We start from the raw sequence: 18,086 nt of genomic DNA on the forward strand, positions 1-18,086 counted from the left end.
TATTGAGCCAAATAATTTGAGACCGAAATGACCAAACCAAATGGCATTGGGCCAGTGCCGGTCAGCGCCTTTCAGAGGGAGGGACAGTATGCGAATGCTTGCATGATTATCGGTATCGGAGCCAGCTGTGGAAGAAAACGACGACGATGGCCGGAGCGGTATGTTGGACCAAAGCATTTGAGACCGAAATCACTACACCGAATGGCATTGGGCCAGCGCCGGTCAGCGCCTTTGCAGAGGGAGGGGAAGTATGGGAATGATAGCATGATGATCGGCATCGGAGCCAGCTGTAAGAGGAAACGACGACGATCGCCCGAGCGGTATATTGAGCCAAAGAATTTGAGACCGTAATCACCACACCGAATGGCATTGGGCGAGCGCCGGTCAGCGCCTTTGCAGAGGGAGGGGCAGTATTGGAATGCTTGCATTACGATCGGCATTGGAGCCAGCTGCGGAAGAAAACGACAACGAAGGCCCGAGCGGTATTTTGAGCCAAAGAATTTGACACCGAAATCACCACACCGAATGGCATTGGGCCAACGCCGGTCAGCGCCTTTGCAGAGGGAGGGGCTGTATGAGAATGCTTGCAAATGATCGGCATCGGAGCCAGCTGTGGAAGAAAACGACGACGAAGGCCCGAGCGGTATATTGAGTCCTGTTGACGCTGAGCGAGGGCAGCGCCGATGCCATGAACACTCGCGTCAGTTCGTACTCCAGTGGGCGCAGAAGGGTCGAAGTGTGACAGAATCGGGGAAGTTGTAAGCCGCTCAATCAGGGTAGAGAAGGCTTTGTCCTGCAGTGATCCCCAAGAGAAAGAGACGTCTTTCTTAAGAAGGTCAGTGAGAGGGCGAGCGATGTTGGCAAAAGTTTTCACAAATCGCCGGAAATAAGAGCATAAGCCCAGAAAACTACGGACATCGTTTGTTGAACAAGGCACAGGAAAATTTCGCACGGCGTGAACTTTCTGTGGATCAAGTTGGATTCCGACGGCGTTTACGAGATGGCCGAGCATGTTGATTTCATGGCGACCGAAATGGCACTTGGAGCAGTTTAGCTGAAGGCCAGCGCTGCGAAATATGGAGAATATGGTTGTGAGGCGCCGCAGGTGGCTCTCAAAGTTCGGCGAAAACACAATCACATCGTCGAGCTAACAGAGCCATGTAGACCATTTCAGGCCGCGCAAGAGAGAGTCCATCACGCGCTCGAATGTAGCTGGCGCATTGCATAATACAAAGGGCATGACTTTAAACTGGTACAAACCGTCCGGTGTGACGAAGGCGGTTTTCTCGCGGTCCATCTCATCGACGCTAATCTGCCAATAGCCGGAGTGGAGGTCAATTGATGAAAAGTATTGGGATCCGTGAAGGCAGTCAAGAGCGTCATCAATGCGAGGCAGGGGATAAACATCCTGCTTTGTTATCCTGTTGAGGTGACGGTAGTCAACGCAGAAGCCGCCACGAGTTGTCTTTCTTCTTTACTAAGACTACTGGTGATGCCCACGGGCTACTTGAACGTTCAATGAAGTCCTTGTCCATCATCCTGTCTACCTCATTTTGTATGATGGCCCTTTCTGTTGCGGAGACACGATATGACCGCCTACGAATGGGGCTGGCGTCACCGGTGTTGATGCGATGCGTGACAACAGATGTCTGGCCAAGTGGACAGTCGTCGAAATCAAAGATGTCCCGATAAGATGATAGGAGGTGACGAAGAGCTGCTGTTTGCTCGGAAGGAAGGTTAGGCGCGATCATTTTAGAATCGTCGTCCGTAGGCGTCGAGTACGGAGGAGTGGGTGACAAAGGTCCATTGGTACTGAGGAAGGATTCAGAGGCCAAAGAAGAAACCTCAAATTCTTCCAAAGGAGTGATATGCGCTATGGCGATACCGTGTGGCAGCACACGCGACGAAAATCCAAAATTAAGGATGGGCATGCGAGTGCAGTTTTCGCGGATCCGGACTAAGGTGCTCGGCAGGGCAATATTACGTGACAATACCACGTCAGTAAGCGGCGACACGACGTACTCGCCATCAGGTACGAGAGGACAGGGCGTCAGGAGGACATTTGTAGCCGCCTGTGGAGACAGCCTTGAAAACTCAGCAGAACATAAGCGATGTGAAGCACAAGTGGGTACGTCGGCAGGAAGCGGCACATCCAACTGTACAACGTCTGCGGAGCAGTCAATTTGGGCAGAGTGTTTCGAAAGGAAGTCGAGACCGAGAATTAGGTCGTGTGGACAGTGTTCAAGGACGATAAATACAACAACGCTATAATGGCCCCCAATGGTCACACGTGCTGTGCACATTTCAAGAGCAGGTGAAGTACTCCCACCGGCGACTCGCACAGTGCACGGTACAGCGGGTGTCAGAACCTTTTTGAGCCTTCGGCGGAGAGTAGCGCTCATAACTGAAAGCTGCGATCCTGTATCAACGAGAGATCTAACAGGAACGCCATCAACTTCAATGTCCAGTTGGTTTCCGCATGTAGGCAGGGTCAACAGAGGATTTGTGGGCCGGGTCTGAGTTGCAGCTTCACCTCCGGGAGCTGCACCGCCTAGTTTCCCGAAGCGAAGCGACCGGTTGCAGAAGGGGACGAAGAGCTGTGAACGAGAGGCGAACGGGACCTACGACCTTGCGGAGACGGGGAGCGGCTGGCACTGTCGGCGTTGATGTTCCTAGTCGCCGTATAGGGCGAGAAAGTACAATTGTCTGGTACTTGGCTGTGGTGACTCGGAGACGACCACCGAGGAGGCGACGATCAGTGGTTGCGGCAATGACGGGCGATGTGTCCGATACAGGAACAATTAAAACAAATGGGTTTATGATCCGCTGTGCGCCAGCAAGCTGTTTTGCGACGGAGTGGCGGAGAGCTTTGCGTCTGGGAGTTTGCGTGTTTGCATGGCGGACCGAGCAGAGTGATGGAATGCCCAAACTTGCTATTTCCTCTCCAACGACCACTTGTATAAGGGAGATAGCGGGTACGCTTTCCCGACAGTCTGAACGAACTGGAGCCGGGGCCATGGCTTCAGGCTCACGGCGAACGATGCGCGTTATTTCTTCCGGTCCTGTGGGCTGAACGAACATCTTCTTGCGGGTCTTCGCAAGAAGATGTCGCGGCGGTACTGGGCAATCGGTCGAAAGTTTGAGCGACAAGGCGGCCCTTCGCTTGTTCGAAGCGCCGGCACTCCTTTATATTTGCATCCACAGTGGCACAATCCTTACACATCAGGAGATTGAAGGCATCATCTGCAATACCTTTCAGTATATGACCAATCTTGTCTGCCTCGGTCATGTTGTCACCGGCCTTGCGACAGAGGGCCAGTACATCCTGTATGTACATGACATAGGATTCTGTGGACGTCTGAGCGCGGCACGCAAGTTCTTTTTTTTACTGCCAGCTGACGACCGACAGGTCTGCCAAACAGGTCTCGCATTTTTTCTTTGCAGACATCTCACCTCGTTAGGTCCGTTTCATGTGTGTCGTACCATTTCTTCGCAGTTCACCTCAGATAAAAGATCAGGTTTGCTAGCATCATTGTTGGATCCCACCTGTTGTCGCACAATCACTCGTACATCGTAAGGCAGTCCTCGACATCAGCGTTGTCCGTGCCACAAAATGTCCCCGGGTCCCGCGGATGTGTGAGGATGACCGCTGACGCGGGCTGCTGAGGCGTTGTCGCTGGTGTCGGTTGATTTGCCATTGTGGCGTCAGGTAGATGACGTCCGCTGCGAAGTTCCGTGATTGTACCTCGCACCTTCCACCAAAATGTTTCAGGAAGAGAGCAGGCCCAGGAGTGTAAAATAATGTATATTTACAAATGGTATATGGCGTTGAGGCAACTGCCAGACTTCGTCTTCCTGTAGTCCAATTCAACTCTTCCTTCACTTCACCGTAAAAATACATATAAAATGGTGTTTGGAAAGCTTGTCGGGTACCAGTGCCCCCCCCCCCCCGAAAACTTCGAACTTTCTGTCGTTCGAGAATGTCATCTGTCGCTGCCGGATCTTCGACGCTGGACCTGTGTGGGCAGGTTGCATTCTTCAAGCACCTGTTGCGAGGAGTTTTGGTAGGCTGGAAATGTGCTTAGCGCAAGCCTCTGTGCAGCCTCTCGAAACCCTGCCAGATGGACGTGCACGGAGCAAAAAAGTGACTTGCTAAGACACGTTTGATACCTGGTACGCTATATCCACTGATCGAGAGCAATCTGTTTAGTGCATGATTTACATTCATGCAATCGGATGGTGGGATTCTTCTTGCTTTTACAGGGGTACACGGCGGCGAGATGGCGTCTCGGAACTGGTGGCGCTCGTCTCGGCCATGTCGGTGGTGACAGCACAGTGGCTCCCCCTGGACTGTTCTAAATTTGGGCAGCCGAGTGGACCTTGCAACTGCACGGTTCATGATAACACCCCCAACAACCTGTCCCGCCACCAGGTGTGGATCACGTGTGTCAATGTCTCGAGCCTCGAGCAACTGGGTCGCATCCTGGCTCCGGCCCGACACCACCGTGTCGATAAGTTCCAGCTGGGAGTGTCCACGGTATGTTCGGAGTAATAAGAAGGCAGAGTAGTAATACATGCTGTATTCTTTTATTGTACCCCAAGCATTTCAGTTTTTGAACATGAAGGAGAATATAATTAAGTAATGAATGATAACGTATCTAAGGTGATTTCAAACTCAGCAATTGAAGTGGGAAGTAAGCACCAAAGTCACAAGCAGGTACGCACTCCCAAGTAGCCAGGGGCCTAACAGAACGATAAAGCATGAAATCCTTTAACTGAAGAGAACAGATAGAATTCGCTGGATTGTCAGAGCTGGTAAACAAGAAGGAAATAAGAGAAAAGACGGGGAATGCGGGAGATGGAAGTTCAAGACGATGAGCAAAACGTGAACAAGGTGAATGCAGGAGTCACCGTTTCAACAAGTGGACTTGTCTTCTTCAAGGCGACGTGTGCTTTCCTCGCCACAGTATATATAGGTGGGGTTCTTCTAAAGGCGAGAGGGTGTGAGGCGGGAGGATGCGGAAACGAGGGAAAATGTGTTAGCGTGTCGAATTGAGAGTAAAGGAACGCTGTGTACGAGGTCAAAGCCAGCCTCCCCCCCCCCCCCCCCACTCTGGTCTGTCAACGCACGTGCGTTAGCCGGCGTGTCAAGGGCGTCTGACACGTCGGCTGCCAAAAAAAGGAAAGGAAAGAAGAAAAAAGCGGGGGGGGGCGGGGATACGCCAAGAAATCAAATTAGGTGTTGTTGCCTATAGCTCGAAGTTAGCATAGCGAAAAGATTCTAAAGCTCCCTTTGAAGAGTTTATGCCTATTGGTTGCAATGTCTTGAAATTGAACTTATGGATAAGGTATGATTCTCTGTATTTTCTTTCTCGTTCAGAACGGAAATTTGACTGTTAGATATAGAGTTTAAGATCATCAAAGTTATGACCTGGTTGGTTGAAATGCTCGTCGACAGCTTTGGGAAGCTTTTTAGCTGTGTCCGCGCGATGTCCGTTTAATCTGACGTTCATTGATTGTCGTGTTCCGTTTAATCTGACGTTCATTGATTGTCGTGTTCCACCGATATATTCAAGCATATAAATCACATCAAAACTTGTACAAGTGAAGCTAGATTTGATTTCATGTGTATAACTATTTGCGGTGCTTTTAATTTTAATTGCAAGCAGCAGCAGCAGCAGCAGCAGCAGCAGCAGCAGCGGCGGCGGTGGCGGCGGCGGCGCCGCCGCCGCCTTTCTGCCGTCCGTAACCCTTAATGACCGTCATGTCATAACATGTCCTGCCCATGCCCTTTTTTTCCTTGATTTCTGCTAAGATGTGTTAGGTACTCCCGTTTCTTCCCTACCCAATTTGCTGTTTTCTTATCCCTTAACGTTACACCCATCATTCTTCTTTCCATAGCTCGTTGCGTCGTCCTCAGTTAAAGTAGAACCCTTTTTGTAAGCCTCCAGGTTTCTGCCCCGTACGTTAGTACTCGTAAGACCGGATTCGGATCCGCGTCACTACCTGCCCTAAGTAGATGTATTTCCTTACCACTTCCAGTGCCTCGCTACCTATCCTAAACTGCTGTTCTCTTCCGAGACTGTTAAACGTTACTGTAGTTTTCTGCAGATTAATTTTTAGACCCACCCTTCTGCTTTGCTTGTCCAGGTCAGTGAGCATGCATTGCAATTGGTGCCCTGAGTTACTAAGCAAGGCAATATCATCAGCGAATCGCAAGTTACTAAGGTGTACTCCATTAAGTCTTATCCCCAATTCTTCCCGATCCACCTCTCTGAATACGCCCAGTAAACACGCTGTGAATAGCATTGGAGAGACCGTATCTCCCTGCCTGACTCCATTTTTATTGGAATTTTGTTGCTTTCTTTATGGAGGACTACTGTGGCTTTGGAGCCGCTAAAGTATTCTTCCTTCAGTATCCTTCAGTATTTTTAAATACGGCTCGTCTAAACCCCGATTGCGTAATGCCTCCATGACTGCTGAGGTTTCGAATGAATCAAACGCTTTCTCGTAATCAATGAAGGCTATATATAAGGGTTGGTTATATTTCGCACATTTCTCTATTACCCGATTGATAGTGTGAATATGGTCAATTGTTGAGTAGCCTTTACGGAATTCTGTCTGGTCTTTTGGTTGATAGAAGTCTAAGGTATTCCTGATTCTATTTGTGATTACTTTAGTAAATACTTTGTAGGCAACTGACAGTAAGCTGATCGGTCTCTAATTTTTCAAGTCCTTGACGTCCCCTTTCTTATGGATTAGGATTATGTTAGCGTTCTTCCAAGATTCCGGTACACTAGAGGTCATGAGGCATTGCGTATACAGGGTGGCCAGTTTTTCTAGAACGATCTGCCCACCATCTTTCAACAAATCTGCTGTTACCTGATCCTCCCCAGCTGCTTTCCCCCTTTGCATAGCTCCCTAGCTTTTCTTTACTTCTGCCGGCGTTACTTTTGGGATGTGAAATTCCTCTAGGCTATTCTCTCTTCCAATATCGTCATGGGTGCCACTGTTACTGTATAAATCTCTATAGAACTCCTTAGCCACTGTAACTCTCTCATTCATATTAGTAATGATTTTGCCGGCTTTTCCTCTCAACGAATACATCTGATTCTTCCCTATTCCTAGTTTTTTCTTCACGGCTTTTAGGCTTGCTCCGTCACTGAAAGCATGTTCAATTCTATTCATATTATACTCCCTTATGTCTGCGTTCTTATGCTTGTTGATTAACTTGGAAAGTTCCGCCAGTTCGATTCTAGCTGTAGGGTTAGAGGTTTTCATACATTGGCGTTTCATGATCAGATCTTTCGTCTCCTGCGATCGCTTACTGGTATCCTGTCTAACAGAGTTACTACCGACTTCTATTGTACATTCCTTAATGATGTCCATAAGATTCTCGTTCATTGCTTCAACACTAAGTTCCCCTTCCTGAGTTAAAGCCGAATAGCTGTTCTGTAGCTTGATCCGGAATTCCTCTTTTTTCCCTCTTACTGCTAACTCATTGATCGGTTTCCTATGTACCAGTTTCTTCCGTTCCCTCCTCAGGTCTAGGCTAATTCGGTTTCTTACCATCCTATGGTCACTGCAGCGCACCTTGCCGAGCAAGACCACATCTTGTATGATGCCAGGGTTAGCGCAGAGTATAAAGTCTATTTCATTTCTAGTCTCGCCATTTTGGGCTCCTCCTCATCCACTTTCGGCTATCCCGCTTGCGGAAGAAGGTATTCATTATCCGCATATTATTCTGTTCTGCAAACTCTACTAATAACTCTCCCCTGCTATTCCAAAGGCATGTGCTATATTCCCCCACTGACTTGTCTCTAGCCTCCTTCTTGCCTACCCTGGCATTGAAGTCGCCCATCAGTATAGTGCATTTTGTTTTGTCTTTAGCCATCGCCGATTCCACGTCTTCATAGAAGCTTTCTACTTCCTCGTCATCATGACTGGATGTAGGGGCGTAGACCTGTACAACCTTCATTTTGTACCTCTTATTAAGTTTCACAACAAGACCTGCCACCCTCCCGTTAATTCTATAGAATTCCTGTATCTTACCAGCTATAGTCTTATTAATCAGGAATCCGACTCCTAGTTCTCGTCTCTCCTTTTAGCCCCGGTAGCACAGGACGTGCCCGCTTTTTAGCGCTCTATACGCTTCTTTTGTCCTCCTAACTTCACTGAGCCCTATTATAACCCATTTACTGGCCTCTAATTCCTCCAATAGCACTGCTAGACTCGCCTCCCTAGATAACGTTCTAGCGTTAAACGTTGTCAGGCTCAGATTCCAATGGCCAATGGTCAGTTGCTTCGCAGCTGCTGGGGACTGAGGGCCGGAGTTTGATTGTTGTATTCATATAGGAGGTTTTCGCCAAGTACTGCACCAGGGGAGCCAATCCTGCTCTGGTGCCCAGGAAGTGTGTTACCGGTTCTGGTCACCGGGATCAGGCCGCACTGCAGGCTTGTTTATGCAATTTTATCAACACACGGATTTTTTTCGGTAAAAAATTGCGCTGCACCAGGATTCGAACCACGATCCTCTTGGCAGTTACGACGCGGGATGTGCTCGTAACCTGCGCCTCCATCAAGACGTCTTTTCCGGAGGTGGCAGAAGAGGCCGCGATAGCGCTAGCACTCGCGCAGCCCAAGGTGGGAAGAATTGTCACTGAGTCGCAAAAGGCGTATAACAGCTACAGAAATGGGTAGGTGTCCCTTGCGGCACTAGATATTCTCAAGAGTAAACGCGACGTACCTGAAAGGAAAGTTGAGTTGATATGGACGCCGGCTCACTCTGGGCTGGAGGGCAACGAACTTGCCTACCATTTTGCCCGAGAGTTAGAACACCGGGTAGAGGAAGTTGAGCCACAGTCCATAATTAGTCATAGGGACATTGCGAACCATTACAAGACGGAGAGGCACCGTTACCCCAATCCTCACAAATCGCTTAGCAGAAAACAGCAAGCGATCTACAGGCAGATACAGGCAGGATCCTTCCCGCACCCTTACCTTGAAAACAAGATGTACCCGAAAGGTGCGAGAAGGAATGTAATTTCTGCAAGACTCAGTTAGGCACGTTCTAACACGTCATTGGAGTATGCCATTTCTTCAAGGCAATCCCCCCTCCTCTTGCCTGCCCCACTACCCTACCCCATCCCTCATCCACCCTTACCGAGCGGTGGGAGACCTTGCTAACCAGCCCCGCCCTGGAAGAGCAGCTCGTCCTGATCTCCAGGGGCCACGCCGCTAAGGAAGCATATACGACGCTAAGCAATGCTTGTGCGTGACCGTGAATAAGGAAAACCTCACACGCACTCTTGTCTATGCGTACACATCGGGGCTTCGAGTCATATAAACACCGATAGACACCGTGACATGCCTGGATTATGCTGGGGATTTTATTGCGCATCGTCCACTTTGGGCTCGCTTGGAGATGGACAATTTTTTGGCCGCCTGAGTTCATTTCATTTCCAAGCACGTTTTCTGCTGTTTGAAGGATGTCGGTCGCACTTTCATAGGGACTCAAATGCAGCCGCCATTCAATATTGTTCATCTTTTGGCAATACTTCGCCAGAACCATACAATGATTAGCAGACATGGCAGATGTTTCAATCTACTGACCTGGAACTAATAAATAATTATCGAAGTCACTATATCCTGATTTAATAACTATGATCTACAAAATACTTCTCCTTACATCCTCCACTGCTGCTCTTTTCCGTATATGGCAAACGTACCCCAGGGGAAAGTTTCGGTGTTGCCATCAGGATAAATTGAAACCTCAGGACGTGACTGCCTTCCGTGTCAGTCAATTTGCGTGAACGAGCGCTACAGCGCATGCGCAGCAAAGCTGAACTTGGTTCACCTATTTAGCGCTGGCGCCTCTCATTCTTCGTTTCTTCGTCACTGCGCAGTCCTTCTTTGTTTTCCTCCAAATTTGGTGCAGGCTAGTATAGGGAGAATGTACTGGTCTCGACTTCTGAGTACTGGAAATACTGCTAGTTTTGACTCGGAGTGCCTGCCATTCTTACTGATGCGAGAGCGTCAAATGGCCCATTCAGCGAAAAAGCTGGCGTCTAAATTTCCACTGGCTGCGATGCCACGCCACGTGCAGGCCTCGACGGCGAAAGGGAGCCGCTGCTGTCGCGTCGGCGCACCAGGCGCGAGGGCATCGCCGCGACGCCGCGGCACCCTCGTTCTCGGAAGCCTGTGTTGTCCGCGTGCTCCTTGACCGCGCTAGCTCTCGCCTGCGTTACCTTAGCCTCGGTAAACGAAATTAATGTATTAAAAAAAGAGAATGTATTCGAAAGCAAAGCTGGTGGCCGTAGTGAGTTTCTAACCTAAGACCTCACGCTCAGAAAAATAGAGCGCCTTACCTACGGGGTTAAGCCCGCCAAGCGTATAAACGCGCTCGCTCGCTTGCGCATTCATTATGCGATGTAACGACCTAACACTGTGCCAGGGAAGGCAATCAGGCGAAAGAGCCTCTTTGAAGCGGGCTTCCTTTCTTTGCACCGGGACTAGTACTGAGCGCGATGGCCACCACTGCAAGCGCCGGAGCTGCAAACGTTTTCGCATCGACAGATGGATCTTGTAACCTGGCGTTGCCACAGCGAAAGCGCGCGGCAATATTGCCCTTGCCGCAGAAAATCCGGCGTCCGGCGACCAGCGTAAACCGTCGTTTCAGCAAAAATTATTCCGAACCATGCAAACCAAGCCACACACACCCGACCACGCAGGCCCTCCGTGTAGCGCAAAGAAGATACTGAACTACTTGAATTTTTCAGGGTAAAATACGTCAGAAAAATCGTAAAGTACGACTTTCGCACGACCTAGAGAGATGGTACTGTCGGGTTGTAATTTCAATATACGCGATAACATAATTCTGTTACGCGGAAACTCAAACACAAACCCATCTTCCAGCATTTCTACCATGCATAGACATTTCACAACGTCCGAGATTTGCGCTCACTGGCGCGCGCAATTCTCGGAGCGGCGCGCCTGGTTTCATGCACCACCTCAAGGTGGCGCTCAACTCCGCCGCATCATGGAGCATGTTTTATTGGAATGTGCAGGCATCTGCCCATCGGTCGATTTAGGCACCCTCCTTGAAGCCCTTGAGTCCAGCGAGAGCAGGGGAACAGTAAACATGTCCGCGATAGAGATTAGTAAGAGGCAATTGGAAGATTGGTGGAAGGAAAATAGGGAAACGACAGAAAACGGAGACGTACAAAAGCAAAGTTAGCAATAGGTGGTACGAAAATTTGGTTGTGAGAGTTCATATTGGATTTTGTTCTTTATTTGTTTTTTAACCTAGGTAGGACGTTAGGCAGTATAATAGCGCTACGGAACAGTATTTGCGATGACGAAGAGGCGGGCAGTGTGAAGACAACGGCGACGATTAGAGGCTAGCGCGGGCTGTTGCCTCTTGGCCAAGAGCGGCGTATTTCCTTGTAAATACACTAGTATATATCTTTGCTTCTGCGTCTTCCTACGTAACATATCTCGCATCTAATCGACCTTCTCACAACGCCTCCCATGCTGCCCCATTTCGATCCTTCTGCGCCTATCGAAGTCCGTACTGATGCCAGAGGTCATGGAATTGGCGCATTACTGGCACAACGCCAGCGTGGCAACGACCGTGTTATCGCTTACGCCAGCACCCCCCTCTCACACTCGGAGAGCAACTATTCCATCACTGAGCGTGAGTGTCTGGCCCTAGTTTGAGCGGTTGTGAATTTCCGCCCATACTTATATGGCCAACGCTTTTCCGTCGTCGCAGACCACCACGCACTTTGCTGGTTATGCTCACTGAAAGATCCTACAAGAAGACTTGGTCACTGGGCCTTACGCCTCCAAGAATATTCGTATTCTGTCACCTACAAATTTGGCCGACTACACAAGGACGCTGATTGCCTGTCTCGCTACCCGGTAGACAAGCCTGACGACGCCGACAGTAGTACCACCAACGGCATTTTCTGTGTGTCTGCCTTCGCTAACATCGCCGATGATCAGTACCGATACCTATCGCTGCGAGCACTCATCGAGCTTCTGCGCTCTACACCTACCGAAGCATCCTTTCGCCGATATGCCCTCCAGGGCGGCATTCTGTACCGAAGGAACTTCCTCCCTGAGGGATCTGATCTTCTTCTTGTCGTGCCAAAACACGACAAGACTGTGCTCATTAAAATGCATGACGCACCCACTGCAGGACATCTTGGAATAACCCGCACGTATGACCGCGTCCGCCGCCGCTTCTCTTGGCCTGGTCTCGCTCGCTCCGTCCGACGCTATGTTGCTGCCTGTGATCCCTGCCAGCGTCGTAAAACACCTCAGGTGCTACCTGCCGGTCATCTCCAGCCGATCGCCTTCCATGTGGAACCGTTCTTTCGTGATGGAATAGACCTCCTCGGTCTCTTTCCCACGTCATCCTCTGGGAACAAATGGGTAGCCGTCGCAACTGATTACGCCATCTGATACGCTATCACGCGGGCTCTCCCTACCAGTTGGCCACTGACATCGCGGACTTTCTCTTGCGGGACATTATCTTGTTTCATGGCGGCCCGCGACAGCTGCTTACTGACCTTGGTCATAACTTCTTTTCGAAAGTTATCGCCGACATTGTGCGCTCCTGCTCCACTCAACACAAGCTGACTACCTCATACCATCCTCAAACCAATGGTCTGACAGAGAGGTTAAACCGTACTCTTACCGATATGCGGTCCAAGTACGTTTCCAAGGAACACCACGACTGGGACATTGCCCTTCCTTACGTCACAATTGCGTATAATTCTTCCCGGCACAACACCGCCGGATTTTATCCTTTCATCTACTGTAAGGTCGTGAACCGACCTTGCCCCTTGACACGGCACTTCCTCCTGCTGCGATCTCAACAAGCGAGTATGCGCGCGATGCCATCGCCCTCGCCGACCATGCACGCCTGCTTGTCCGTGCTCGACTGACGGCCTCGCGAACCACTCAGCAGTGTCAGTACAACGGCCGCCATCGTGACGTACAGTTTTCGCCTGGTGCGCTCGTGCTCCTGTGGTCACCCTCTCGTCACGTCGGACTTTCAGAGAAGCTCCTTTCGCGATACACAGGCCCCTACCGCGTGCGGCGCCAGGTGACGCCTGTGACGTACGAAATTGCTCATGTGAGTTCAACCTCGTCCTCCACTCTGGCATCTAGTCATGTCGTGCACGTCAGTAGGCTCAAGGCCTACTACACTGCTTCAGTGTCCGGCCTTTAGTCGCTCCGGGACTGCGCTTTTGCCGCTGGGGGTAGTGCTACGGAACAGTATTTGCGATGACGAAGAGGCGAGCAGTGTGAAAACGACGACGACAATGAGAGGCTAGCGCGGGCTGTTGCCTCTTGGCCAAGTGCGGCGTATTTCCTTGTAAATAGACTTGTATATAGCTATTCGTTTGCATCTTCCTACGTAACAATACCAAGAACTTGGTGGCACAACCCGCCGGCCCGTTCCAAAGGGGACGCTCATAACATCCATCGATCCATCCAGCCACCATCATGGGCTGGACTCGTTTTGAAGTGAGGGAAGCTCACAGTAAAATTGATCACGAAGAACGACTGAGGAATATGGAGGAAAGTAAATGGGCTGGGAAAGTGTGCCCCAAGTATCTGTACAGGGAAAACATTGATTGACAGTGGAGGAAAAAAACTAGGAAGCTTACCAGCAAGTATGCGACCTGTAGGGTGGGCAACACAGCAACAAAGACCGTCAAGCGGAAAGTCAGAGAGGCTGAAATAATCTCATGGGTGGCGGCAATGGAAAAGAAACTTGCCATGGGTAACTACTTAAGAGAAAAGAAAACGTAATCAGGAACGAAACAATCAATGATAACTCAAAGGGAAGCTCCGTACTTTTCGAAGCGAGATCGGGATGCGTTAGAACACGCACCTGTAAAGCGAGATATAAGAAGGAAGAAGAAGCATGTGCTTGCTGCGGTAAAGCTAGGGAAATTATGGAGCATGTTTTATTAGAATGTGAAGACGTCTGCCCAGCGGTTGATTTGGGCACCACTGGCCTCCTTGAAGCTGTTGGGTTCAGCGAGATCAGTGCGAACGTAATCATGTCCGCAATAGAGGTTAGTAAGAGGCGATAGGAAGATTGGTGGAAGAAAAGTAGGGAAACGACAAAAAACGGAGACGTGAAAAAGCAAAGTTCGCTATAGGGTGTCAGAAAATTTGGTTGTGGGAGTTCATATTATTTTTTTTATTTTTTAACCTATGTAGGACATTAGGCAGTATAATAGGAAGAGCTTGGTGCGCAATCCACCACCCAGTTGCAAAGGGGACGCTCACATCCATCCATCTCCATCCATCCATGTGTATGGTGAGGATGGAAAAGGCGATAAAAGGAAGTAATAACGGCTTCAATCTTTCATACAAACAGGCGACTAACATAGAGCAGCAGCTTCCAGGTTTGTTTTATGTGGACGACATTGTGTTGCTAGCTAACAAGCAAAGCGATATGCAACGTCTGGCTAATATCTGTGGACAGGAAGGTGAGGATTGAGGTCTGAAGTTTAGCGTTAAAAACGAGGTGTTATGATATTGCTACAAGCGTGTGATATTTGATTGTTTGAACGAGGCGCGTGGGCGCCATCACTCGAGAAAAGAGGTGGAAAGTGAACTGGGCTCGCGCTGTGTATGTAACCTGTCAGCGCTGCAACCGCTGTTGTAAATATAAACTGTAAATAGTTGCTCGTCTTACTGGCTCGTCCTTCGCGTAACATTGTGGTGGAAGGTTCCGTTTGCCGTCCTCGCCACGGAACTCCGCAGCGGCCGCATTGTCCTGCTTTCAGCCATGGCTCCTGGCGACGACACCTCGTCAGCTTCTACTCCTGCGACCCCGACAACGTACGTTACGGTTACCAATCCCCGCGATCCTGGCATATTTTCCGGTCAAGACAATGTCAACGCTGAGGACTGGCTCAACCTGTATGAGCGTGTTAGCGAAAACAACTGCTGGGACCCTACCATTACGCTAGCCAATTTCCTATTCTACTTGAGCGGAACTCCTTGTGTCTGGTTCCGGACATACGAGGACGAAATATCCAGCTGGGATGCTTTCAAGTACAGGCTCGTCGACCTGTTTGGAAATCCCACCCGGTAGGCAGCTGGCTGCTAGAAAAGAGCTTGCTACCCGAGTTCAGTCTGCTACTGAATCGTATGTCTCGTACATACAAGACGTGCTCGCTCCTTGCTGGAAAGTCGACGAGAAAATGGCCGAGGTTGACAAAGTCGGCCACGTACTTAAAGGGATCGCGGACGACGCCCTCAACTTGTTGGCAATGTGTCCACCATCGATGCTACTGTCAAGGAATGCCACCGCTTTGAGCTCGCAAAAGCCGCCGCGTCATTCCACAGTTCTCCCGGCTCCCTAACACGTCTGCGACGTTGTCTTGCGTTGACCTTACCACTTAACCCCCTTTTAACGAGCACGTCACAGGTATTGTTCGCCGCGAACTCGAGGCTACAAGTCCTGCGCCTTTCGATTCCCGCCCACATGAGCCCTCCATTGACCAACCAGCGCCAGCGATCTCTTTAAGTCAGTCAGTTGTACGGCAAGAATTTGCAAACCTAGGTTTTCCTGCTGCCTGCTCTCTATCCCGACCTGACGCCCGACCGGTAACGACTGCCGCACCTCACGGCGATCTGTTTTCTCATCCAAGATACCGCAACCCTGCCGAGTGGAGAACTCCGGACGACAAGCCCATTTGCTTCCGTTGCCACCGCATCGGCCACGTCGCTCGCCATTGCCGCACCTCCTGGAAGACGCCGTATTTGAGGTCCCTTTCCCCGTCTCCCCGCCCATATGCCCACCTGCGCGTTACTCCCATCGCCGTATGACTCCTACCTCTGACGTGTCCGTCGATGTCAGTCGTCCTGCTTGCTCGCCGTCACCTCAGCCCGTCGGTCTCCGTCACCCCAGCCACGCCGCTATTCGTCGCCGACCAATTATGGACCATCCAGGAAGCAAATCTATGCCACGCAGCTCTTGGAGGTAGTGATGCATCACGTTTGTCCTGTCAAAATCCTCGATTGACGCTCCTCACTAACACGAACCTAATTAAAGCAGACTTAGTGTTCCGTTGACGGCATTAATTGATACGGGAACCCAAGCGTCCATAATGAGCGTTAATCTATGTCGTCGCCTCGAATAAGTTCTTCCACCTGCCATCACTCGAGCCGTACGTGTCGCCAATGGCGCCACTGTTACCGTCAGGGGCGTGCGCACTGCTCGCACAGGAATTGCTGGCTGCCAAGTTCCACTCCTATTCACCGTGCTGATCAGTTGCCCTCAAGAACTAATCTTCGGGCTCGACTTTATGACGACGCATTCTGCCCTCATCGGCTGTTCCACCAGTACGCTGTGCCTCGAGCTTCCTCTTCTTTCAGACGTTCGCCCCGAACAACCAAACACCCTCTGCACTACAGCGTTTGTTCGCTTACCTCCAAATGCCCTAACCTTCGTCGAATTGGCTACAACGGCAACAGTGTCTCATGGCGACTACGTCGTCACACCTATTCGCGATGTCCTCCTGGCGCGCGACATGTCTGTGCCACACTCCGCCGTAACCCATGCCGCTAATCGCATGTGTTTCCCCGTTATCAAGTTTGACTTGACGAAGCAAGTGTTACCTGAAGACATAGTGGCGGCCACGCTCCGGTCAGTGACAGACGACCACGTCACTGCTTTTGCAGCCGACGCGTCTCCAGATCCTCCAGACCCGCAGGACGCCTTGAACCTCGACGGCCCATTACGTCCCATGGTCGCTCCAGACCTCGCACCTGATTAAGCAGCCGCCCTAGCTTGCCTTTTGCTTTCCTACCGCGACATATTTGACACTGACAATCGACCACTTGGTCAAACGTCCCTTGTTAAGCATCGGATAAACACTGGTGATGCAGTTCCCATTCGCCGTCCACCATATCGCGTGTCCACGGCAGAGCCGCACATTATTTAGCAGGAAGTAAACAAGCTGCTCGCCAGAGGTATTGTTGAGCCCTCGTTGAGTCCTTGAGCGTCGCCGGTCGTGCTCGTCAAAAAGAAAGATGGCTCGTGGCGTTTCTGCGTTGATTACCGCCATCTCAACCGAATTACTAAATATGACGTTTACTCTTTACCACGAATTGACGACGCTCCTGACTGTCTTCACGGTGCCAAATACTTTTCATCCATCGACCTTCGATCTGGTTATTGGCAGATTTCCGTCAATGAGGGAGACCAAGAAAAGATCCCTTTCGTAACTCCAGATGGCCTCGACCAATTCAAGGTTATGTCCTTTGGTTTATGCAATGCCCCCGCACGTTCGAACGGATGATCGATTCTTTGCTTCAAGTTTTCAAATGGTCGACTTGCCTTAGTTACCTCGACGACGTCCTTTTGTTTTCTCCTACATTTTACACGCACCTTGGGCATGTCGCCGCTGTCCTAGACATCTTCTGCAAGGCTGGGCTCCAATTAAACTCATCGAAGTGCCACTTCGGGCGCCGACAGATTACAGCGCTAGGTCATCTCGTCGATGATTTCGGAGTACAACCCGACCCGGCGAAGGTTCGAGCAGTAACGGCTTTTCCTGTACCTCAGTCTGGCAAAGACGTCCGGAGTTTTGTGGGGCTCTGTTCTTATTTCCGACGGTTCGTAAAATATTTCGCAGCAATCGCTCGACCACTCACCGAACTTATGAAGACGTGCCTTTCACGTGAATTTCCCCTCAGGTAGCCGCATTTTCACGCCTTATCACGATTCTCACCAATCAACCGCTCTTGGCCCACTTTGAACCGTCCGCACCTACAGAGGTCCGAACCGATGCCAGTGGTTATGGGATCGGTGCCGTCTTATCGTAACGCGAACACGGACACACACCACCTTCTGAAATCCACAAAGAGTCAAAGGCGCTTGTACGACCGGCGACACCGAGACGTGCACTTCCCGCCTGGTTCTTTGGTGCTCCTATGGTCTCGATCGCGTCAGGTCGGCCTGTCAGAAAAGCTGCTCTCTCGTTACACAGGCCCATACCGAGTGATTCGTGTCGTGACTCCCGTCACCTACGAGATCGCCCCTGACG

At 50.4% G+C, this 18,086-nt stretch overlaps 1 protein-coding gene across 4 annotated transcripts in view; it reads left to right on the forward strand.

The window, feature by feature from the left end:
- Positions 1–18,086, forward strand: part of LOC142584603 (uncharacterized) — a 229,822-nt gene that overhangs the window by 12,054 nt on the left and 199,682 nt on the right. For all 4 annotated transcript variants that reach the window (XM_075694736.1, XM_075694737.1, XM_075694734.1 and 1 more), the window contains one exon: positions 4,264–4,537. In XM_075694736.1, coding sequence (XP_075550851.1) covers positions 4,264–4,537 — 274 coding nt within the window. The remainder of the gene's footprint in view (positions 1–4,263; positions 4,538–18,086) is intronic.

The sequence above is a fragment of the Dermacentor variabilis genome, chromosome 6 (genome assembly GCF_050947875.1).
Source record: "Dermacentor variabilis isolate Ectoservices chromosome 6, ASM5094787v1, whole genome shotgun sequence".
NCBI lineage: Eukaryota > Metazoa > Arthropoda > Arachnida > Ixodida > Ixodidae > Dermacentor > Dermacentor variabilis.